A 24,214-nucleotide genomic window follows, 5' to 3' on the forward strand; every position below is an offset into this window, starting at 1 on the left:
TAGGACAGGGCAAACCTAGAAACCAAAGCTTACCCTGAGCGCCTCATGCAGGAATTTTCTTTATACAAATTAATAAGCCTTGCATCTTCCATTTAACATGGGAGCATCATGACTACAGACAGACAGACACACAGCCAAGCAGGAAGTTAGGTCCTAAAACCCAGGTCTCCTTTGTTACTCAAGTGGTGAATGGTTAGGTCAAGTGTCCTGAGCCCTGGGGAGGAGGAGGGACCCATGATGGCATGTTGGAGAACAAATCGGGGAGTCAGGACTTCTATGACTACCCACGATGGAGCAGAAGCTCTGTGCTTCCTTTCCTGTACCCATAAAGCTTTCACAAAATGAACGCTTACTAGATTTCCTGCCTCCCTGAAGACTGAATATATTTGCCTTCTTTTGAAAGCTCTGTCAAAGTACACCATCAGAAATTCCCCCTAAAGAGAGGCAGGACTGTTGGCCTTTCTAGAAAAGATAGTTGCCTTGGTGGGGGAACATGATGTTGCAGTCCTCCTTAGTCCCCTTGGGCTTGGTGGCTGGCCAAGTTCAGCATGTTCTTGTCAAAGGACCCAGGAGGGAGAAGAAAGTCTGGACTCCATCTTGGAATGTATGGCCGCTTCCAACATTAACACCCTAGAGACCTGTGCCCAGCCTGGACGCTGACACCCCAGCGCTGCCTTTGCTGAGGGGGCAGGAATTGTGGGAGCATTTGTCTTTCCTCTGTTGTGGAACTTGGATGAGCATCTGATGGGGAGTTTCAAGGGTGATAGAAATCACCTCTGCAGCCCTCAGGTCAGCCTGAAACCAGTGTCTTCTGCCCACTGCCCAAGTTCTCCTCAAACTACCACTAACAAAATTGCTAATAGACCTTTCTTGTTACTAAAGCCTGGGATTTTACCCCATAAACCCAATAAAAGCAGCAGTCTTTGGTGTGCCAGCTGCTTGTTAGGGACGGCTTTTTGGTGTCTCCTTCATTCTCAGGACATTGGGCACTGCCCCTGCCTTCTAATCAAGCTGCTCCTTGACTTCTGTGACGTCGTCTGTGGACATCTCCCAGCTCCATCCCTAGTTTCTTTGCTAGATCTTAAAAATTCATCTTCTGCCCAGCATGGTGTTACATGCACTCGGGGGGCAGAGGCAGGTGAATTTCTGTGAGTTCCAGGCCAGCCAGGGCGGCATAGCAAGACTTTGCTCAAAAAAAGAATGTGTCTTCCAACCAGATGTGGTAGCACACACCTGTACACTTTAGCACTCAGAAGGCTGAGGAAGAGAATTACTAGGTAAAGCCAGCTTGGACTATACAGTGAAAGCCTGTCCTAAGAAAAGGGGGGTGGGGTTCTCACTCCACCCTAAGACACCCCACCTGCTCCCACCTCCTTAGCCACCCCTCCGACATCTGCGTTTCATCTCTCATTTCTTAGTGATTAGCATGCTGAAGACGTAAAAGCATCTCTCCATGTGTCTTTGCAAAAGGATGCTCCCCTCAGGCATCGCTGTCTCTGCTCACAGTGGCTTCATCTGTGAGACACTGTCCCACTCATTCCTTGCCTGTGATGTCACAGAGAGCCTCTTGATTCAAGTTGCGGGGCTCTTCCCCCTGTCATCCACACTTCCACTTCAGTCCTGCTGGAGTCTGCCCTTTGGATGTCACAGCGGCTTCCAGTGTCCCTCACTCAGCCTCCATCCTCTGTGAGCCACCAGAGCTGACTTTCTCCAGTCCCTCCCTCCTTAGCAGTGGATCTGCTCCTGGCGGGGAAAGCCCCGCCTTTCAAATCTACTGTACCCTCTTTTCCTAACCATTAACCTAAACCACCTAGAGTTCTCATTTGTAGGTGTATGTGACTTTGTTCTTACAACAGCCCCCTTTCCCCCTTGTATTGCCCCTCAGATGGCTATTTACCCCTCGAATAAAGTATTTACTAATACCTGCCTTGCCCTTTCACGGTGAGCATTTCCCTGTTCTCTGTTCCGGAAGTGCTCTGTTCACACTGCCGTTGTTGCATGTGTCAACCCTGTGGCTCTGTTTCATGTCCAACTCAGCCAAGAATGGGTGCTGTGTGAGCCAAGATGTGCTCCTAGGCTCCCAGGAAGCCATCTTGCCCAGCCCTGTTTCCCACTTAGATTCTCCTTGACACAGCACTAACTTGGGTGACCAGTTTGAGCAGCGGCATTCACACACAGTTTCACGTCCTTGAAATGGACCCTGAGCTTTCCATCGACTGGCACAGTGGGCAGCCCAAAATAACTACTCAATGGCTGAACAAATAATAGACGGGTTTTTCTTAATACTACATAAAATATTGGTATTTTTTCATCTCAATGTAGTTATATATTGTTTCAGGTCACAAATAGCTCTGTCCGGGAGAAAGTACTCATGGCAAGAGGTGAAAAGGTGATTTGCTGAAATCCATTGTTACACTTTGCAAAGAGTTCCTCACACAAATTTCAGTCAATAAAATGATTGCCTGTGCTGCCCCGGCCTTCCTACTCACAAATTCAGCCACTGCTTTGCCTTGAAACCAGCACACAGCATGTGATTCCTTCTAGCCTTGCCTTTGATTTGTCTCGCACATTTTTCTGAAGTGGTTAGGAAAAACATTCCAAACATGAAAGTATATAATGTTATATTCCATTTTTTTAAATGACTTTTTTTTTTGCAATTGTAAAAGAAAATTGACAAGTCTAGGTAATTTTAAAACTAGTTAAAAAATCGCTTCAAGAGGGCTTCTGTTTATGTATTATCTGGAATAATAAATTTTAAGTAATACTCTTAGTAAATATCTTTATCTCTGAAATAGATATGGTAGCTCTCAAAAAAAAAAAAAACAAAACAAAAAAACCCACCTTGTGTCAGGACAGTGAGGACAACGTAAAAGACCTCTTCTAGGGATTCAACAAAAGGTACACATAACCATCACCCCTGAGTACAGTGAGCTTCACGAATCCCATTAAAAACCTTCTTTAAATCGGTCACATTTCAGAATTTTTTTATGGAATATTGAGTGATGTAAATAAGTCAGAGAAGTTCCTATCCTTGTCCTGAGTCCCCTGATGTAGAGAATTGGCTGGCTAAGGCTCAAAGTGGACCTTTCCTGCATGCCAGTCCCAAGGTTCTGCAACCCAGTAAACAGAAGGATGAGAAAACGGAAAAAGAGAAACAGAGGCAGGGCCAGTGAACGGCTCACCGCATCTGCTCCTCTACAAAGGCTGCCCTCTCCTTCTGTGGCGTCCTCTACTTTTTAATGAACTTACACTGTGGGTGAACCGTTGAACCAGTTTCTTTCTCTCACACTTTCCCATGTGTTTTCTCTCCTATTCTGTCTCTACCTGTCTCTTGTGGAAAAACCCATCAGGCTAACTGTCAGGTGAGTTCGTCTCCGATGTTTAATGTGATGATTAAGAGGATATGTGGAGGAAAATGGAGTAAACAAGGCTGTGGGTGACTGGTGATGAATGGCGGGGGTAAGCAGGACAGGCACATACTAAATCACATGGAAACTTTGGGAGGCTGAATAAACTGAAGAAGCTGCGGACCCCCAGTGGTGAAACTGGTGTGAGCATCCGTCATGTGAGCTTAGCCTGCAGGAATATGGCCTAGCTGTGTGATAAAGTAGCATGCCTGTCTGCCTGGCATTTCGCTGTGGCTGAGGATTGCTCCTGGAAGGCTTGGTCATCATCAAGCCATTTAAAATCCTGCGTGGTCCTGTGCGACTCTGCTATAACTATTATATCCACTTCTGGGGTTTGGCCAGGACCAAGGACAGTTTGCTGGGATGTATTTTAAATCCTGTTTTAAGTCCATATCTGGATAAAGAGTGAAGGTGGGTGGGAGGAAAGGACAATGATGGCATGCATCTTGTTGCTGCTGATGCACCTTCGGAGTCAGATGTGATGTGGTTTAATTCTTCTCAAGGAGACAGACACAGAGTTCACTGTCCTGCTGGTGTAAGGGGAAAGGACACCCTTGAACCCCTAAGAAGCAGCAGGACCAACAGAAGACACTTTACAAGCCTGAAGCATAGCTAATGGCAAGAGATGAGGAGCCATTGAAATCCAATTGTGTTTGGTGTGTGTGTGTGTGTGTGTGTGTGTGTGTGTGTGTGTGTGTGTGGTTTTTAGCTTCAGTTCATTTTTATCTTTCAAGAAGAAAAAAAGATGTGCTTCTGTTGCTATGCAACACGCACTGCTCTAACAGCATTCTAATTTTAATTTCAGAAGTCTACAGAGCAAATGAAGAAGGTCCCCACTATTATTCTCTCAGTCTCGTATAAAGGAGTCAAATTTATTGATGCAACAAATAAGGTAGGTGCCAAACCTCTCTTTGGTTCAGATTCCAGACGCAGTCCTGAGACTGGGATCTAAAATCCTGGGGCGCGCGCACATGCGCGCACACACACACACACACACACACACACACACACACACACACACACCTTTTCATCACTCCCCCCATCACCTACAGCTGTAAATGCACACATGTGTACCCACTGGCACACACAGAAAGGCGTGTTTCCTTTGGGGCCTGATCTAGGATTGCTCTGAGTATTTTGCTCTTAGGCTTCACAGTGTTCCCTCTAGTAGACTGGGGCCACTTAACAGTCATGTCCCTTCAGATCTGGAGAACAGTGAAACATCATCAACCACAACAAAATAGCCTATGAAAGGCATGGTGTCATTCCTTCGTCATAAGAACGTCAGTAAGTGAAGGGTGAAGACACTGACTGGTCTTTGTTTGGTTCAAAATATATATGTGTGCGTGGTCTTGCCTTTGGAAATTACACTTGATCTTAGCCAAAAGGCCAAGAAGTGATTGTCCCCTCTTCTGGTACAGGTCACGAATACCTGGTGTAAGGAGCACATACTGACTTTTTGTACTCTATAACTACCTTTAATTCCACACTACTGGGGTGAAGAGAGTTGCTACTGTTTGTTTTCTTAAGAGACACAATCAGGAAAGCAGCTGAGGACATGCTGTGTCTTTGTTCTCATAGTGGGAACTCTTGGCAGCTCTGAGGCCAAGTGTGGCCAACTAGATTGTGTTTCACTTGAAAAGCATCTTAGCCTTCCCACAAGAGCCTGGTGCTAACCCCGAAAGCTTAGGTGTGGCCACTCACTGTCATAAAAGCTGACTGGCTTCTCACAAAACCCTGAAGGTCTGTGTTCTTTACTCCCCCAACCTTTCAACTGATGAAAGACAGAAGGGTGAGGTGAGGTGACCACCGTTTGTAAACAGTGTTTATCTTCCACATCACTCACCCTGATCTTGCCCCTAGACCCACTCCATTATTGAGAGTCAGGAAACAAATCAACTTCAGCAGTGGTGACAGGGAGCAAAAGCCACTGGATTGCAACATCAGGGAAAAGTCGCATGGACAGTGACCCTTTGTGTCTACAAACTTAAGCACCTGAATCAACTCCTTAGACATTTTCCTAATTAGTTTTCTATAAAATGTTTCATTGGATAAGCCCAAGTGTTCCTAAATATGCTATGGAAAACAGCCTCCCCATTTGGGGAAAAACTCTAGAACTCAGGCAGAAAGCCTATCACACAGCATTACCATGATGGCTCGCAGTAGCCCACGTGTAGTAAGTGCCTTATCTTTAATGATGACTCAGCTGTGCAGTATGTCACTGTTAGGATGTCAGATTACAATCACAGAGACTCAAATCAGAACAACCCTTGATTGGCTTTTTTAGTTTCTGGTACATAAAATTGCCTATCCTTAAACCAGAGTTAAATTGTTTAAAGAATTCTAGTGTTGACATGTTCGTTGAAGATCCCATTGCTCTTGGTCTATCTAATATAAAAGAAAGACTTTGGCACTTGGGCCCTCCACCAACACACACCCCTCACTCTAACCTAGAGCAACCGTCTTTATCCTGTTGAACTTGAAAAGCTCGAAGAGCAGTGATGAATTTGACTCTCTCTGAACTGAGTTAGATTCTGGCAATTTCCAACCATAGGCCATTTGCTCTCAGAAGCTGCTGCTGCCTGAAGGGTTGGGTCTGTCATTCAGTGGTGTCATGACCACCTGTATCTACATCAATAGCATCCTCTCTGCCCTTGGACCCCCACCATCGGAACAGTGAGGGAAGCTTAGCTGGGCCTGCTGCCGTTTGCAGAGAGACACATGTAGTCACGGATGCTCCTGTACCTCTTGAGATGTTTCTGACTCAGTCACCAGTGGCTGCGCCAACCTCTTTGAAAGTACCAGCACAGGAAAAGACAGTTTGTGTACATAAAGACCATGAGTAAAGAAGATCGGGGTATCTTTCAAGTCCTTGCATTGCGGTCTGTGGCAAATGTTCCGGTTCAGGAGCAAAGGCACAGTGTGTCTGGGGGCTGGTGGTACCAAGCTGTCTGTGACGATCAACTCACACCTGGCTCTTTAAAGAACCGAAGGACGTTTACTTCAGCTGGCTGTGTCACGGCTCTCGCCCAGCATGGCAGTTGAAAGAGGTTGGGTGACTCTGGGAGGATAGTCTAACAGTGGCTGTGTGAGAGGGTGAAGTAGACATTGATCTAGAAGACAGAAGAGAGATGAGTATAAGGCTGCATTGGGAGCTGAGAAGCCTGGGAGACTTCAGAAGGCACAAAGAATCCTCAGTGAGGGAGAAAAGATGAACTCAAGTGCTGCATTCTAGATGCCTTGCGCTTCCCCCACTGGCAAGTGTTGTCTTGGTGGGACCCTTGAAGAACTTGTGCAGCAGAAGTGTGTATGGGGACCTCATCCTTTCAGGCACCTGTGGCCACGAAGCCTGTGCTGAAGCATACACCCCTTGGTGTGTTCCCATGGTGCTTTGCGTCTTCAGCATATGTCCCTTGGCCTTAAGCTGGAAAGGTGGACAGGGTGGTCCAGTCCACACAGACATCTTAAATTCCCTGTCCTTTGACCAACGTCTGCCCACAGGCACAGCCTATTTGTCATGGAGTTTTCCACTGCGGAACCTCATACATTTTCTATTACTCCACAGCTACCTTCTACCAATTAGTTTAAAGTACAATGAGTAATTAATTATGTGTTCATTGCCCTTCCTTTCCTATTAGCCCCCATTAGAGAATGAAAAAGATGAAGCCTCCAATGAAACATTTCTTTTTCAGTCAATAAAGAAACAGCTTTAACTGAGTTCATGGGGAAAGGCCAGGCGTCTGGTTATAAACACATAAATGTATTGCCTAGCAACTTAGGAAACTAATCACTCAGCCTGGTTTAAGAAGGAAGAAGCAAAGGGGGTCTTGAATTTGAAATGGAATTTGGAATAGACTTAGTCCTAAGATGTTTTAGGGAAATCACATCTGCTTTCGGAGATCAGCAGCCTAGCATCAGCCCTGCAGGAACCTGGCTGCTAGGACTCCAGCTGTTTGATTACTGACCTTTCTTGAGATTAGCAGGGTCTTCCAAGAGGTGACCTGGTTCCCACATCCAGGAATGACAGAGGCTTGGGTCACATTTGCCCTCCTGTGCTCTCTCCCTAGCCTTCCGTGACTGCAATAGAGAGAGTATGGGATTGGAGTCTTTCTCACTTCAGTTTTCAGGGTTGTTGTTTTTTTCTTTGAATGACAACTTCAAACATATCAAAAAGCATTCATTGTTTTTCATAGCACACACTTCTCATAAGCAGCTGGGAATCCCGAGAGACCACAGTTGGTCTGTGCTACAGTCTTTAGCATCAAGCACCCCACAGGGCACACTCAGTCAACCACCTCTCAGAGCGCTACCTCCATCCTGGTCCTTCTCTAGAGGGAATACTTCAGTCCCTCGATGGGCAAGAGTCTGGCCCGAGGAAGTGGTCAGGAGAAGCTCTCTGTGGCAGCGTGAAGGCTGAAGGATGTGGTGAGGGTAGGTTCCTAGGCTGCATCCCTTTGGAATCTCACACCCTTCTTTGAATTATCATACTAAGTGGCTGGACCACACAGTTCTATTCCCCACACACCTGCTAGACACATCTGTAGCTGTTTTTCCACATGATGAAAGGTGGCGGTCAGGCGGAAGTTGAAAGGCATTAAGCTGCCAAACCCTAGCCAAAGGAAGGTAGGTGAGCCCCTCCCCAGGCCTTCTCATGAGCCTTCCTTAAAACGAACGTTCTTAGAAATGAAAGCTAACACCATATAAGAGTCTGATCTTCCACTGAGCTACAAACAGCACCTCATGATAACATCACCTTTTAATCTGTGGAGTAGCCTTCAGTCGAAGGGCGAGGGATCCTCTCTTCTTTGAATCTTCTCCAAGGGGTGAGTTGGCCATCCAGTTCCCATAAAGTCTGCAGCTGCAGAGTCCTTGGCCTTGGATCCATTCCACAGATAGAGAACTGGCCTCACTGTCCCCAAAAGTGGATGGTAGTGAGGGAGGCAGTACTCAGACATCCCAGTCCTCACCAGGGTCTACCCGGGACATATCACAAAGGCCTGTGATTAGACACCTTCCTGAGTATAGACTATCTTAGTGCATTCCTCCTAACTGAGGTATTTCAACATCTGAGGAAAGATGACATTTGTATAATACAAGCATCACAGATGCCTCAAAGGAACTTCAAAGCTGATCCTGTGACTGGGGGGTGAGCTTCAGTGATAATGGCTCCATTCTCTCTGCCACACCTAGCCTCTTAGGGACAAGAAGGAAAAGCCTTCAGAAAATCCAGGGAAGGATTTGGAGGCAGGAGGACAGAGCACTGGAGACCCAACTTACTTGCTTTGTACTTTTCCTTTGTGGTCCAGAACCACAACACCATCACAGCCGAGTTGTCAAGAGCCCAGAGACTCAATGCAGCAAATCTCATAAAGCACCTATCCTTGTAACATTTCCCTTATGCTGACAAAGTACCTCAAGGATGCAAATACCAGCTTAAAAGCTGGAGCCAGTCCTTGATGGTTATTTTACACATCGTTCTGACAAAATACAAGATTGGAAGCAACTTGGTGTGTGTGGGTGTAGGTGTGTGTGAGAGAGAGAGACAGACAGACAGACAGAGATACTGCCACTATCCTATAGGTGAGGAAACTGGACCTTCAATGCCTTATGGCAGGAGGTCACAGGGAGCAGGAGATGAAGTAGCTGGTCACAGAGAAGAAGCAGAGAGAAACAAGTGTTTCATGTTCAACTACCTCTCTCCTTTTCGTTCAGTCTAGGAATGGGCCCATAAATGCTGCTACCCACTGTAGGCAAGCCTTCCTACCTACCTCATTGTACAGTAATCAAGATAATCCCCTTCAACATGCCCAGAAACCCTTCCCCCAAGTTGACAACACTACCCACCACAGCAGGTAAAGCCAACATTGAGTCCAGACTTCTGGGTCCAACAATGGCAATCCAGTGATGGCCAAGACTCTCCACATGTGGTAACAGCACCTTCAAAGACTACACTGACCTCAAAATACCTTCTAAAGATCCACGGGTTCCTAATTCAGTTAAAGAAATGCTACCTGAACACAGGAAGAGGACCAGGACTGTCTATGTTGAAGCTATCTGGCAACACAATGTTACTTGTTTATCGTTTCCAATTTCAATTTGAGTTATTTTTGACAGAGCAGCTGCACACAGTGTCAGCATTCAAGGCCACAGTGAAGAATGTCTTAATTTAATTTTCTTTTATGTGTTAATTCAGTAATTGCTTTCCAACTGCAGAGCTTGGTAGAGTGAGGGACATGAAGTACTTGCTGAGGGTGCTGGCAGGGAAGGACGTTTTGTCAGTGTTTATAAGCATTGATGAGTAGACATGGAGCATTGTATTGCCAACGGGTTCTTTAAGATATGCAATTAAAAAGTAATTAGGGTAACTGAAGCATTGGAGGTTTTTTTTATCTATGACAACCTCAAAAGACATGTGAGAAATTATAAGATAAAAAATGATTTACTATTATAGGGCTTTTTAAATACATCTGTGTATCAAAAGAAGTTTCTAGCAGGTTTTGCAGCAAAGATCTCTTGATTATTTGTGCTTCGGAACACGGGTACTGAACTGTTCCTCCCACCAGTTATGCTCAGGGGTTAGGAGGGAGACAACACGGGACATGCAATTCTGACACACCAGCGAGGCGGGATTGGGATCGCAAGTATTACAGGACCCTCCAAAGAGTGTCAGCTCTCCAAGCAACCCCAGACCTCAGCCCCAGCTCTACCTATCCCCTGCATGAGGCACTGAAGGTTCAGTTTCGGTGACACACACACACACACACACACACACACACACACACACACACACACACATACACCGTTATTCTGTGGTGGGTCTAGTGAGGAAAGAGCTATCCTATAGGTCATTGCATCCAGCAAGGCTCCTAAAGCCTGAACATCACAGTATAGTGTTCCCCTTGCCCTGCACTCTCAGCCTCCTGAGAACCCTGAAGAGAGAAAGAGAGGGAGAGCATTAAGTCTTCCCTGCCTGCTTCGTTCTGAATGCACCTTGGCTTCGGGAGTGGAGAGGTGTGGCAGAAAACACGAGCAAGGTCCTGGGTTCCATCCCAATGCCTGAGAACAAAGGGGGCAGTTAGGAACACAGGACAAACACAACAGCGAAGGATTTGGACAACCTCCTGCAGGCACAGCTCCCTTCATACATGCCAGTGACAGATGACTGCTCCCAGACAGGATTAGCAGTGGGCAAGACGGCATATCTACTGCAGGATGTGGGGACCGGAAGTGGTGAAACGCTCAGGAATTACTGTTCCGTCCTGTTTTCTAATTGTCTGTCACCCAGACTGCTTTGGTTCCCAGCATCTGGCAAGAGCTGATCCATGATATGACGATTCTAGGTTGTTTATTATTATTAAATGAAAACATTCCTTCCAAACCCAGTGTACATTTGTCCATGGGCGAGCACCCTGAGTCACTTTGAATACGGCTGGTCTAGAACACTGGAGAGAAAGAGTTAAGCAGCCAGTCCCCGGTGGCCTGCCTTGATCCTACAGTGTGTTGATTCTCAAAGGAAAGACGATACCCATTGATGTCATTTCTCCTAGAACATCATCGCCGAACATGAGATTCGTAATATCTCCTGCGCTGCCCAGGACCCAGAAGACCTCTCAACATTTGCTTATATCACAAAAGATTTGAAGTCCAACCACCACTACTGTCACGTGTTTACTGCCTTCGATGTGGTGAGTCCACACCCTCTTTGGATATAGATCCAAATATATATCCATGTGTATATGAGTATATGTGGAGGGAGATGGATAGATAGATAGATGATAGACAGGTAAGCAGATAGATAGATATAGATAGACAGATTGATAGATGATAGATAGATAGATAGGTAGATAGATAGATAGATAGATAGATGATAGACAGGTAAGCAGATAGATAGATATAGATAGACAGATTGATAGATGATAGATAGATAGATAGATAGACAGGTAAGCAGATAGATAGATATAGATAGACAGATTGATAGATGATAGATAGATAGATAGGTAGATAGATAGATAGATAGATAGATAGATAGATGATAGACAGGTAAGCAGATAGATAGATATAGATAGACAGATTGATAGATGATGATGATAGATAGATAGATAGATAGATAGATGATAGGTAGGTAGGTAGGTAGGTAGGTAGATAGATAGATAGATAGATAGATAGATAGATAGATAATCTGTTTGCTCATGCTACCATGACAAAAATACCTCAGACTACACAATGTAACCAACAGGAATTTATTCCCCATGTTTTTGGAGGCCAGAAGTCCAGGACCAAGGTGACTATTAACAAGGTTTCCTCTGAGTCCTCTCTCCTTCCTGCGTGTAAACAGTCAACCTTCTCATGAGGTCCTTCTGTGCTCTTCCTTCCCGAGGATGCCAGTCAGATGGGACTAGAGCCCATACCAATAACCTATTTTAACTCAGCCATCTCCCACAAAGCCCCACCTTCCAATCCCATCACACCCCAGGGCACTAGAGATTAGATCTCCAAGTGGGATTTTTTTTTTGAGGTGATTGATATTCAACCCAAGAAGCCAAATAAATATTTGAGCAGGCTTCACTTTTGTGAGTTTCCCGTATTTTCAGTCTCTCATTCAACTTAGAACTCTATACTTTTTTTTCTACCTCAGCTGTTGATACTCATCAACTTTACTTTTCAGATTAGAGAAATCCCTTTCATCTTCTGGAACCAAAAATACAGTAAGATCTCCCAACTTCCTGTGCCTTCATTGTCTCTACAGGTTGCTCCGGTGGCCATTCCTAAGTATTAGGCACAATAAATACGTTTACCTCTGTAATAGTCAGGGTTTTTTTAATTGACTAGCAGTCAGATTAGATATGACACAAATAACAGTTGGGAGCTTCAAGGTTTAGCCTGTATGTTCACTTCAGAGTAAATCCTAAAATGACTCCCTTGGGGTGTCACCCCATGTATATCCATACTTGTCATTAAGCTTGCAAACTAATTTAGTTATTACAGACTTAGAAAACGAAAACGACTTCATAGTACATGTTCCTTTAGGATACGCACACCCTCAAGTTGCCTGAGAGAACCCTGGCCGTTCTGCTGTTGAGGCAGATGGAACAGATGTGACCATGAGCCTGAAATACTTGACAATCAGAGGAATTTGAAATTCCACTTTAGTTTGATTTTTCTACCCTGCTCACTGGATTTTTAAATAGACAGGTTTGGAGAATTGAACAGAAATCAGTGTGACATATTTTGGCAATTCCAGTCCATGGTTCAGTGTGGTGGATGCAAGAATATTCTAAGCCATTTCTTGCAGTTCTAACAAACTCCACAGACCAAGTCCAGCCATGTCCCAAATTTGCACCATGCTAAGAACTGTCAGCCAGGCTTACACTTATAGCCTCTATATCTTGCTGTGAGCTGCTCAATCCTTTAGGTTTTGATGATCAAAACTGAGAAAGGATACATATGAGCTTTTAAAATGCGTCCTTCTGTTTCAGGAGAGATGAGGAGAATAATACAAAAAATGGCGTGTGGTAACAGTCAGGACTGTAGAGCAAAGTCTCCAGAGCCGCCTTAAGTATCTCTAAATTCAATTGTTTGCACAGACTTGGAGTGCTGATTAAAGTCAGTCTCCTTTGAGATTTACAGGACATCCAGTATTGGATTGTTGATGCCAAGAATGTACGTGTAACCCGCCATTCTTGTGAGATTCAGTTGTTTCTTTAAATAATCTGATTTCTTTCCACAAGTATTTTGGTTTTCGTGACACACCTTCCTCTAAGGGAGCTGGACTCATGGTATAGAATGAAAAGGCAGATTCAGGGTCACGCCCTGGACTAGCTTGCTCCTCTGCAGAGTCACACCCTGCCAGGTTCACACTCTGGACCCACCCACCCCCACCCCAGATCTTAGACCTTTCCAGAGTCCCAACTTCCTGACGCCTAAAACGGAGACAAGCATTTGTGTCCCGTGGCTTTTCAGCAGGATTGAAATGCAAGACCACTGTAGAGCCCCTCATAATGACAGGCCCAGTGCTGGCTGGCTCCTTCCCACCTCCTCCTTGCCGACTGACATCAGCCACACACAACAGCTTGTCCCTTTTCTGCTCAACGGCACGAGATAGGCTTTCCAGAGAGCAGTCACCACGCAGTGTTTCCCCCTCTGCCACTGAGAACCCTGGAACCGTAGAAACAAATGAAAATTGAAGTGGAAACACTGGAAAGAGCTTACTAGCTCACCAGACCTCATGGCCCCTAAGCTGTTTTTATCACCTCGTGTTAGTGTTCTGAGGCTGCTTTCCCAAAGAGATGCATCACTTTAAAAGAAAAATTACATTAGAGATTCTATATGATTTCCTTTCACAAGACTCCCAAAAGCTAAACTAAAACCAGCACCTGTGGACATTTGGCCCTGTGGTGACGCTGTAATGTGGAGTCAAAATGGAGGGGTGGGGGGGGGGAGGGAAGGGGAAGGATCGGGAGAGAGAAAAAAAATCAAACTGTAACTGTTTAGTTTTATGATCGACATGTCTTGATAAATTCGGAGGACGTGTGGTAATTGTTGCACCTCTTATCTTTCATCCAGACATTTGGCTTAGCAGACGCCCACAGGCTTGGAGCTTCTTGTATCTGCTCCAGAGGATTTTCGTTTTACACCAATCTGGCATTTTAATCCTCTCTAAAATGCACACAGTTTGTCTCACTTCAAAAATAGTAACAAAGGCCATCAGCCTTGACCTGGACCTTTGAGATACCACAGCTTTGCTTGAAAAAAAAAAAAAAAGGTTCTTTATATCTTTATGTAGGGCAGTTCCATATTTTGGTCCAATCTTAAGGCTTCCAGAGAGGAAAAAAAAAAGTAACAGATTCCTTCTAAAGTTCAAGTGCACATGTAACCTTCTAGGTGGTATGGATAAGTGGGGTTTGGTGGTGGTGGTGGTGGTGGTTGCTGCTTTCAGTTTGAGGTCATCAGCTTTTTGACCTTGTAGACCTTTTCCAGGCGGCGTACTTGTGCATGTTGCCATCACTTCCACATGGTTTTATCTGCTGTCTACAGTAAGCCGCAGTGATGTCTGGGAAACTTCCCGTTTGTGAAATGTTTCAGAACAGTTTCCCATGGAAATCCCGGGACCAAAGGGGAGAGCGTAAGGCCTTCCTGTGAAAGCTAGGCTGTGAACCTCACAAAGTCAGTGTCCTGGGGGACACTGTGGTGCACTGGTTGCAGGCAGGTTGGGAATGTTATGCCAAATGACACATAACGTGTTGCTTGTTTCTATTATTTATGTCAACACTAAATTTACCATTTAACATTTTTCACATTCGGATGACAGGAAGGGAAAAACAAACAGAATAGAGTCAAACAAGATGAGTGAGGGTTATGGATTCATTACCTTTGTACTACTGTGATTAAAAAAAAAACAACTTTGGGAGGGAAGGGCTCACCTTGGCTCACTACGGATCATGGTAGGGAAAAGGGGGCACATGAGACATACTGGTCCCACTGCATCTGCCATCAGGAAGCACAGAAAGATGCCGGGTTTAGCTAGCTCCCCCCCTTTTCTCCCTTTTATATCATCTGAGACCCCAGTCCTTGGAGGTACGACCCTCCTCAGTGAAATCTGTCTGGAAACACCCTCTTAGACTCACCCAAAGATGCAGCTCCTTGTGTGTTTCTGACTTCATTCCAGTGGACAGCAAGATTACTCACCAAAGACTGTGGTTTTGAGTTAGATTCCTGATGTCTGTTCCTCTCATCAGCTGGCCACGCCTGGAACACTTCTCAATCTCTGTATATCGGGTCTCCCAGACGCCACCTGGGCAGTGGCATCTCAGAAGCAGGAGCAGAGGGGTTATGTTAGAAAGGAAGGATGTGTTTGAGATGAAGAAGTCTGAGACTTACAAATATATTTTTATCTCCTTGACTCTCAGCTCCTGTGAGTGATGGAGAACTATAAGACAGTGGCCATGCGCTTCCCAAGCTGTAGTTGTCTTCCTAAGAAGGCCTCTAGGAGTAGGGACACATAGAACCAAGGGAATTTGGAGGCTTGTCTTCTCTAGTTCACTCAGTAATAAGTTGATGTGGGTAGATTAGAAATATGTTGATGTATTCTTTATCAGATGCACTTTAAGAATCTGGGAAGGACTTAATTTAGTAATTTTAAGCATTAAAACACTTCTCTTTTTGCCAGACTAGGCATTGAACTCGGATCTTTGTGCATGCTAAATAGGCACTCTGCCACTGAGATATATATTTCTTTTTCAAACCTCCCTGCCCCTTTTCCTAAACAGCATTAAAAGCTTTACCTTTTCCGAAAGACCAGCGACTCTGAGTTGCAGCTCCATTGGGAGTCAAATGATCCTTTCACAGGGGTTGCATATCAGACACCCTGTATATCAGATATCTACATTCCAATTCATAACAATAGCAAAATTACAGTTATGAAGTTGCAACAAAAATAATTCTCTGGTTAGGAGGTCACCACAGCATGAAGCGCCGTATTGAAGAGCGGCAGCGTTAGGAAGGTTGAGAACCACTGAGCTAGACCCTTGCTAATTCTTAGTTCTCTATGAAGAGCATGTTTGCAGGCTCTGCTATATTTAGCCATGTTCATTCCTCTTACTTGCAATTCTGCATTTCTGTCCTCTGTGTGCAGAATGTTGTGGGGCTGAGATTGGCTTGGGAACACGTAGGGAATATTGAAGCCATGGGGCTGGAAGTCAACACATGTGGCAGAGGGAGCTCCCTCTTCCCCGAGATTCTGTGGCTGAATGTGGGCCCTGAAAGGACCTAAACTAGAGGGATAGAAATGACAGTATGCAGAACACATACATGGTCAGCTGACTCTGTGGTAGAATGCGATACTGCCCCACCATCAGTAGATAGATACCAAGCAAACTGAAGCACAGGGAGCTAACGCACAGGAGTCAAGCATACCGTGACCAGGAAGGGGCGCATCGGGATGTGTAGAAAAGAAGGTTGTGTTGAGACCGGACACTGGGGAGGTTGAAACCGAATTCTGCTCTGACCTCCTCCACTGTCAACTCAGAGGAGTAGGACCCATGTCAGCGTGTCACTCTTGGTGCGCTGTTTACCTCCTGATTTTCTCATCCATTTGATGAAATTTAATTTCCTGAGCCTGTCAACTAAACTACAGGATGGTCTCAGTGGAGTCTGAGGTTCCTAAAGCAAAGCTTCCATTGCCTCTATAAAGTAGGAAATTTTCAAAGAAATTCTGATATTGTTATTAGTTGAGCATTGACAACTAAATTAACGTTATTTGTGATGCAGATGGTTATTATCATTCTGCTTCTCATTTTCTCCAACTGAAGGTGGCCTTAATCTATTTGATTCTGACACTATGAAAATAAAAGGCAATAGATGAAAACATGAGCATGCAGAGAGCTGTTAAGACTGAACTGTAGTTGTCTCTGGTCCTTATGTAGGCAGGGTGGAGTTGCTGGCTACTTGTAGAGGTGACTCTGATCCATCCAGCCAGTTGTCTCCAAGCCAGGAGTTCAAATGTACAGCAAATGTCCCTGACTGAATTTTTTGGAATAGCATTTCAAGCTCTGTGGTCCTTTCCCACCCCTGCATCCCACAAAAAAAGAATAGATGGACTAACGCTTCCGGGGGTCATTCCTTCATAGCTGCTCTCCACTGGCATACCTCCCTAAGAGTCAACCAGGCCATAAAGCCAAAGGAGGGTGGATACACAGAGATTAATATTCTTTCCCCTCATTCTTTTTGTAACGGATGGTATATTAAATCGACCTCATTTTTGTACAGTTAGAAAGTAGGCATTTTGAATTTTTTCACAGACTTCTTTGCTTCACTTATATATGTACAACCATCCATCCGTATCCAAGGGAGGATAGTTCTAAAGCCTGTGTGGATTGAAAGAGCCCCTGACACTCAAGTCTCTTCTATAAAATGATACAATATTTGCATATGTCATTTATGTACACAATATCATGCATACTTTATATCATCATATAATATCAGTGCTATGTAAATGTTTCCCATAGTGTATTGCTTGGAAAAATAGACACAAAAAAAGAGTCCATACCTATTCCATCAAGAAGCAGTTTTTCCTACGTGTACAGAATCACCAATACAGAAAGCTAATTGTATTTAGATAGCCCTCCACAATAAGTACCGTAATGGTCACCATTTAGGTGTGTGGTCTTTGCAGTCAGCCCAGCTTTGAGTCCAAGGTTGGTCTTTGGCTTCATTGTTTGAGCAAGAAAACCACTGGTGCTTGGCTTCCTTGTCTATAACACAGAGTAATAGCAGTACCCACCTCCTGTGGTCACCGTAAGGCATCACATTCAATGAGGCACCACACACCTAGTTTACAGCTCACCTTCTCCATAAATCATAGCTGCTAAGGGTGTGGAGAATTGGGAGGGGCAGCTGTGATATGACATTCTCGTCACCAGTTCCTGAGTTAGGATTTATGTCCCAGGCTTTGGGTTTTTTGTTTTTGGTTTTGTTTTTGGGTTTTTTTGTTTGTTTGTTTGTTTTTTTTACATGTGTAGTGCTTCTGTATCCCCCATCTGAGAAAAAAAGTGAAACTGTGTACAAATGCACACCTATATTTATTGTGTGCCTATTGTGAGCCATGTACAGGTCCCTGCTCTCCAAGAGCTCAGGCTCTAGTTGGGTTATAAACAAATAATTGCACTAAAATGATACCCATGCCATCATGAGGTCGCCCCAGTGTCCATCAGGATGGGGTCTCCCAGAGGAGGGGTACTTGGCTGGAAAATGGACATTTGCTTTGTGAGAAACGTAGGTTTGAAGGCATGACAACTCATTAACTCACTTCAGAAAGATGAGCCTGAGGCATTAGGCGGGCATCTGCAATAAACAAAGAAAAAAAGTCATTTGTGTGTGCAGTCAGCCTTCCCTCCACAAGCTCTGTGTCCATGGGTTTCACCAGCCACAGATCAAAAATGCTCTGAAAAGAATTGACTGTGTACTCAACATATACTGACTGATTTTTTTCTTGTCAGTATCCCCGAACCGATATCACATAGTGAGGTATTTGGACAGAATGTACATTTGCTCGGTATTTCAACTCATCTAGAGATGGCATAGAACATATAGGAGGGTGTTCACAGGTGGGGTGTGAATGCTGCCTGGTTATATATAAGACACTCAAGCATCCTCAGTTCAGTGGGATGGCTGTACCGAGTTTACTGAGACAAGAAAATGGGCACCTCCATTTGAGAAGTATTTTCAACAGTGAGGCTCTTAAAGAGGTCTTGAATTTGGTGAGCGCCCCATTCCCAAGGCTTCATGAGCCAGTAAAGAATCTGCTATACCTTCCACTAGGTACATCAGCTGCTGAAGAAGAGGAAGAGGATGGGATCTGACCCTCTCTCCCATTTCCTTGCCAAGTAACTCAAGAGTCTTCCTTTATCCTAGAAGTCCTGTCCCCCTAGGGTGGGTGTAAGGGGCCACCTTAGAAGGTGAATTCATGAGCGCAATTGACCCCATGCCCCTGTGTGAGGCCTCCAGGGAAAACCTGGACTGTCATGACTGGGCAAGCATGCCATGCCTTCTTAATAGAGATAGTGGGATACTCTGCCACCTTCCAAAGTATTGTCTTTGAAAACTGTATAATGGCATGCAAAATCTGTTCATGATATAGCATTACATGAAAAGCAACTTATAAAAATGCACATAAAATATTATCCTGATTTGATATTTAAATTCACATATATAAATATTCACATGGTTTATAAAGTACATGAGGGTGTATACAAATATAAAAAGAAAACAGAGCAGAGCATAGCAGTAGCTGTATCCCAACAGTGAAATTGTACAGGTCAGCTTAATTTTCATCCATATGCTCTGTGTCTCCAACATTGTCTACATATACTCCTACTATAATTAAGGTAGAAAAGTCATTTCCTTTCTCTTTCAGTTAGCATAAATTAACTCCAAAGAAGGGCTCAGAATGGTGGCCAGTTAATATGTCAGTCCTGTCCAGTTAAGCCTCTCGGTAGAGGGCTCCTGTTTCTTTCTACATGCTGAAGATCATGATTAGGCAATAATATGTATTTCTGTTGACTAGGCAGTTGTTGGTGGTACTTGGGAAAATTACCTATAGGCAAAACTAAAGAGATGTCAATGGAATCTGTAAATATGCCCATAATATTCTCAGTTATTTTTGCCTCTGGACGTGGGTGAAGCAAGTTGTACATGAAGCTTATCACAGCTCTGAAAATGCAAGACTTCAAGCCAAATAGAGACAGGGAGAGCTATGGCTTCTGTCTGAAGGCCACAGTGACAACCCAGGCTGAAGACGCTTTCCTCCATCCCAAGGCCATCGTGTTGCCAGCATTTGTTCAACTTTGTTCACCAGGTCTTTCTTTGGGAGGGAAGATAAAGTGAAGGGACAGGCCCCAGCCACCCACAGTGGACTCCTCTTGATCCTAAGATGCCAAGTTCCCTTATCTTAGGGACCACCTGCAGCTTCCTTCACTTGATCCAACACTTGCTGGGTACCAACCATATACTAAGCCCCTAGACTTGCGAAGTTGAAGGAGACTGGTACCCCTCAAGGCACCCCATCAACTAGGGAACTAGAGTTACAAAGGGAAAATCATGACAAATGCCATACAGTGGCAGAATTATGCCCCAGGGCTGAGGGTTACCAGAAAGAGACTCTAGCATAGCCTGGAGCCTGGGAGGAAAGACAAGGAGCCTGGAGGGTGTCTATAAAGATAAGCAGTAACTCATCAAGTACAGATGGCAGACAACAAAAGGGTGCATTCCTGGGTGAAATGTTCAGCCATTTTGGAATAGTTTTGAGGAGGTGATTGTTGACCTGAAGGGTTTTTATGGTGTCAGGAATTGATCTTAGGGGCTCATACATGCTAAGCAAGGTCTCCATCATGAGCTGCAGCCCAGCACTCTTTCTACTTTGTTACTTTGAAACAGGGCCACATGGGGGGGGGGGGGGGGGGGCTACACTGGCCTTGGATTCACTCTGTAGCCCAGCCAGCCCTTAAACTTACAGTCCTCCTGCCTCAGCCTCTTGATTAACTCGGACTGCAGGCCTGCACCTCTGGGCCCAGCTGAAATAATATTTTCTAAGATGACATCAGCCCTTGGTCATTGCCCCTTGAAGTACTAACTGGAGGATGGTTGCATTCCACCATCAGGCCTTCAATGATGTGTTCCTGGTTAGCACGGCTTCAACCGTACATGTCCCTCTGGATGCAGATACCTGTTATTTTTCACTCATTGTCTACATCAGTCTACTGACTGGGTAGAAGACAGATGGCAGAGACAGATTCTCACCTGAGAATCTTAGAGCTCCCAGCAAGGAAGGAGACTGAATGACCACTGGGATCACACTCTCTTCTCCCTCCTCCTCCTCCTCCTCCTCCTCCTCCCTCTCCTCCTCCTCCTCCTTCTCCCTCCTCCTCCTCCTCCCTCTCCTCCTCCTCCTCCTTCTTCTTCTTAAGATTTATTTTTATTATTTTCTGCATATGAGTATTTTACCTACACATAGGTCTGTGCACCACACATGTGTCTGGTGCCTGAAGAAGGGATGTGCCTCCGTGTGGGTGCTGGGAACCAAACCTGGGTCCTTTGCCACAACAGGTGCTCTTAACCACTGAGCCAACTATCCAGCCCCTCACAGCCACTTCTTAGGCTGCCCCTTCAGTGAATGTGATAAGGAGGTCGTCCCTGCTGTATTTAGCCCATGCAGAAAATCCAACAGCTCTCATGGTCTCTGTCACTGGAGCACACAGATACAGCTGACCTGAGGGTAGTCCTGACACTTGGATTTCTTTGCCCTTGCCTCCCAGGCGCAGGCACAGTCCTTATCCTTGAGTGTCAGCTCTGAACCTCTTCCTGGTTGCAGGGAGCCTGTGATGATCTCAGGAAGCGCTCTTGTTAAGGAATAGCCAGGTCTAGGGCTGTAACTACCAGTGCTATGGAACCAACACATCATTCCATGATCCCAGTCATGAAAATGTGGCCCCTGTTTTTCTAGTACTAGTAGGAAGTGGAGCTAGACAGGTCACAAGAGTCTGCAGCTAAAGGGTGGCTTCCCTGCCTAATTAGAGGCCCTTCCCATCTCAGCTCACTTCCCTCCTTGTCCTACTCACCTGGTGACATGGATGCTGTCTCTGCCATTCCATCAACATGTTGTCAGGGACAGGCTAAGCCAAGTGACCCCTGCGGCAAATGCTTAAGTGAGTGTATGGCCACGCTGCCATGATTCATTCTATCTAAGATTCAACACAGCCCCCATTAATAGATATACATTAGGCCTGAATGTATGGGGAGGCACAAAATACAGGCTAGAATCCACACCAAAGTTCTAGAATAGCACAGTTCTAGCACCAATTGACAGCACAGAGCTCTGAGGCCACAAACTGAGTTTCTGGAGGTCAAGGTGAATGAGGTGCTTTCTCTGAAAGGAAAGTATACCCCTTCTTCACAGAAAACAGATGCTCAGTGAGACTTCAGTCGGAAAGGATATCCCCATGGTTCCCATGACGTACCTTCCCCCTAGTACCCAGTCTCCACTAGCATCTAGATGAAGGGTCTCCACAATGTGGTATCTTAGGGGGGCAATAAATGTGGGAGTCAAGACACGCATGCAAAAAATTAAGCAGGACATCCAAGTTACACAAAACCCTGGCTGGTTGGAAGTCATTCTCAATTTGAACTTGACCCTGCCACTTGGTAGCTGTGTCAACCTGGCCAGTTTTATCAGTGTCACCGACCCTGAGTTCCTCATATATGAAAGGAAGGTGGTCATTTAACCTATGTAAGACATTGTAAGGGTTACATAACCCAAAGACAGTCCAGAGCAGTGGTTCTCAAACTTCCTAATGCTAAGACCCTTTAATCCAGTTCCTCATGTTGTGGTGACTCCCAACCATACAATTATTTTTGTTGCTACCTCATAACTATAATTTTGCTACTGTTATGAATTGTAATGTAAGTATCTGATATGCAGGAGAGCTGATAGGCGACCTTGTGGAAAGGTCGATCCTCAACCCCAAAGGGTCAAACCCACAGATTGAGAACAGCTGGTCCAGAGCCAGGTCCCTGGGACACACACAGTCCTGTGGCAGCTGCTGAGAAGATTTAGATGAGGTGGAGCAGGCTCCACTGACATGGAGGAAATACAGTTCAGTCCAAGCTCGTAGGTGATCAGACTTGATACTAAGGTCCAACCCTCCACAACTGTGAGTGTAGACTGACAGAGTGTCCACAGTGAGAATCCCCGGAGTGACATTTTCACAGTGGGGCTTGACAGATGTCAGACTATAGATGATTGACTCTCTTTTGTCTTTGGAGAAGAGTCTTGGAGGTTTCTGATTAAAGGAAGTATCAGCTATTTTAAAATTCAACTGAGCAGATGTTAGAATTGAAATCCAGTGTGAAAACTGAAGCATCTAAACAAGATTCATGACCAAATAGATGGCCGGCCTGCTGGTCCATGGAGAGGAGCCAGACTAGCACCTGCACACACATCCTGGATCGTGCTGGGAAATCGTTCCCAGTCCTCCCAGCCAAGAAGGAGGAAGAGGCATAGAAGAACCCCAAGGGAAAACATGAGGAATGAATAGGATCATCAAAATAGAAAAATGTTACAATTGAAAAATGATTCATCTTCATTTAAATGAAGTTCAAAACACAAAAGGAAGTTTAAGAAAAGTCATCCACAGTGGGGGTGTAATTCAGTGATAGAACTCTTGTCTAGCAGGTGCAAGGCCATGAGTTTGATCCTCAGCATTTACAGACAGAGAAGAGGAAGGGAAAAGGAGAAGGGAGGGAAGGAGGGAGGGAAGGAGGGAGGGAGGGAGGGAGGGAGGGAGGGAGGGAGGGAGGGAGGGAGATCCACAAGCTTAACAGGCATGATAGCTAATGTTAATGTTTCAAGATATACCTGTTTCCTATGCATATATTTCTACCTATTTTTAAAGAAAGAATCCCACTGTTTAGTCCAGGCTGTCCTAGAACTTGAGATCTTCATGCCTCTGTTTCCTGAGCGCTCAGGATTACTGGTGTGCACCAGCCTCTGCATACCCTTTTAACCAGCTCTTTTCAGTGACTTGGTTTTCATCTTTTTTTTTTCTTTTTCCAGACAGGGTTTTGCTATATAGCCTTGGCTGTCCTAGAACTCACTCTGTAGACTAGACCAACCTCAGACTCACAGAGATCCACCTGCCTCTGCTTCCCGAGAGCTGGGATTAAAGGTGTGCGCCACCATCATCCAGCATCGGTTTTCCTCTTAAACGGCTATCCAGAATTCCACTTCATGGCACTTGTGTGCTATATGAGATGTTCATGAAATTTTTATACAATGTAATGAGTGCTCTGAGACGCATTGTCATTGAACCCTTGAGCCTAACAGATTTTCAAGCTAAGTGGAGAATTCCCAGAGAGCACTTACTAACATGTTCCATACCCTGGGGACCAGGACTTTTCCTAGGGGGGACAAATGGCCTACAGTCTATGATACAGTTTTTCTACAACCAAACAGAAGGATGTGCCAGGTCAGCCTCAAGATAATGGGGCACACCCCTTGGTCTCTCTATGGTCCTCCTTTGTTTGCATAGAAGAAGCTGGATGAGACCTGTGGCTCCTCCATCATTGGATGATCGTTTTATGAGCAATATTGATAAGACACAGGCCCGGGAGCCAGGACATGACCACAGCAAGCTCAGTAAATGTCCAGATGGTGCTAAACTAGCCCTGGCTGTCTGGAGGAGTCCACAGCAAATACTAGTGACCGCCACATCCCCACTCTGCAAAGGAGAAACAAGTTTGCATCTATGGGGTACCAT

The 24,214-nt window shown here is 45.1% G+C and overlaps 1 protein-coding gene across 19 annotated transcripts in view; it reads left to right on the forward strand.

Moving 5' to 3' along the window:
- Window positions 1–24,214, forward strand: part of Anks1b (ankyrin repeat and sterile alpha motif domain containing 1B) — a 1,022,809-nt gene that overhangs the window by 987,482 nt on the left and 11,113 nt on the right. For all 19 annotated transcript variants that reach the window (XM_036169508.1, XM_036169510.1, XM_036169509.1 and 16 more), the window contains 3 exons: window positions 3,351–3,362; window positions 4,213–4,299; window positions 10,955–11,092. In XM_036169508.1, coding sequence (XP_036025401.1) covers window positions 3,351–3,362; window positions 4,213–4,299; window positions 10,955–11,092 — 237 coding nt within the window. The remainder of the gene's footprint in view (window positions 1–3,350; window positions 3,363–4,212; window positions 4,300–10,954; window positions 11,093–24,214) is intronic.

Source organism: Onychomys torridus, chromosome 20, assembly GCF_903995425.1.
Source record: "Onychomys torridus chromosome 20, mOncTor1.1, whole genome shotgun sequence".
NCBI classification, from domain to species: domain Eukaryota; kingdom Metazoa; phylum Chordata; class Mammalia; order Rodentia; family Cricetidae; genus Onychomys; species Onychomys torridus.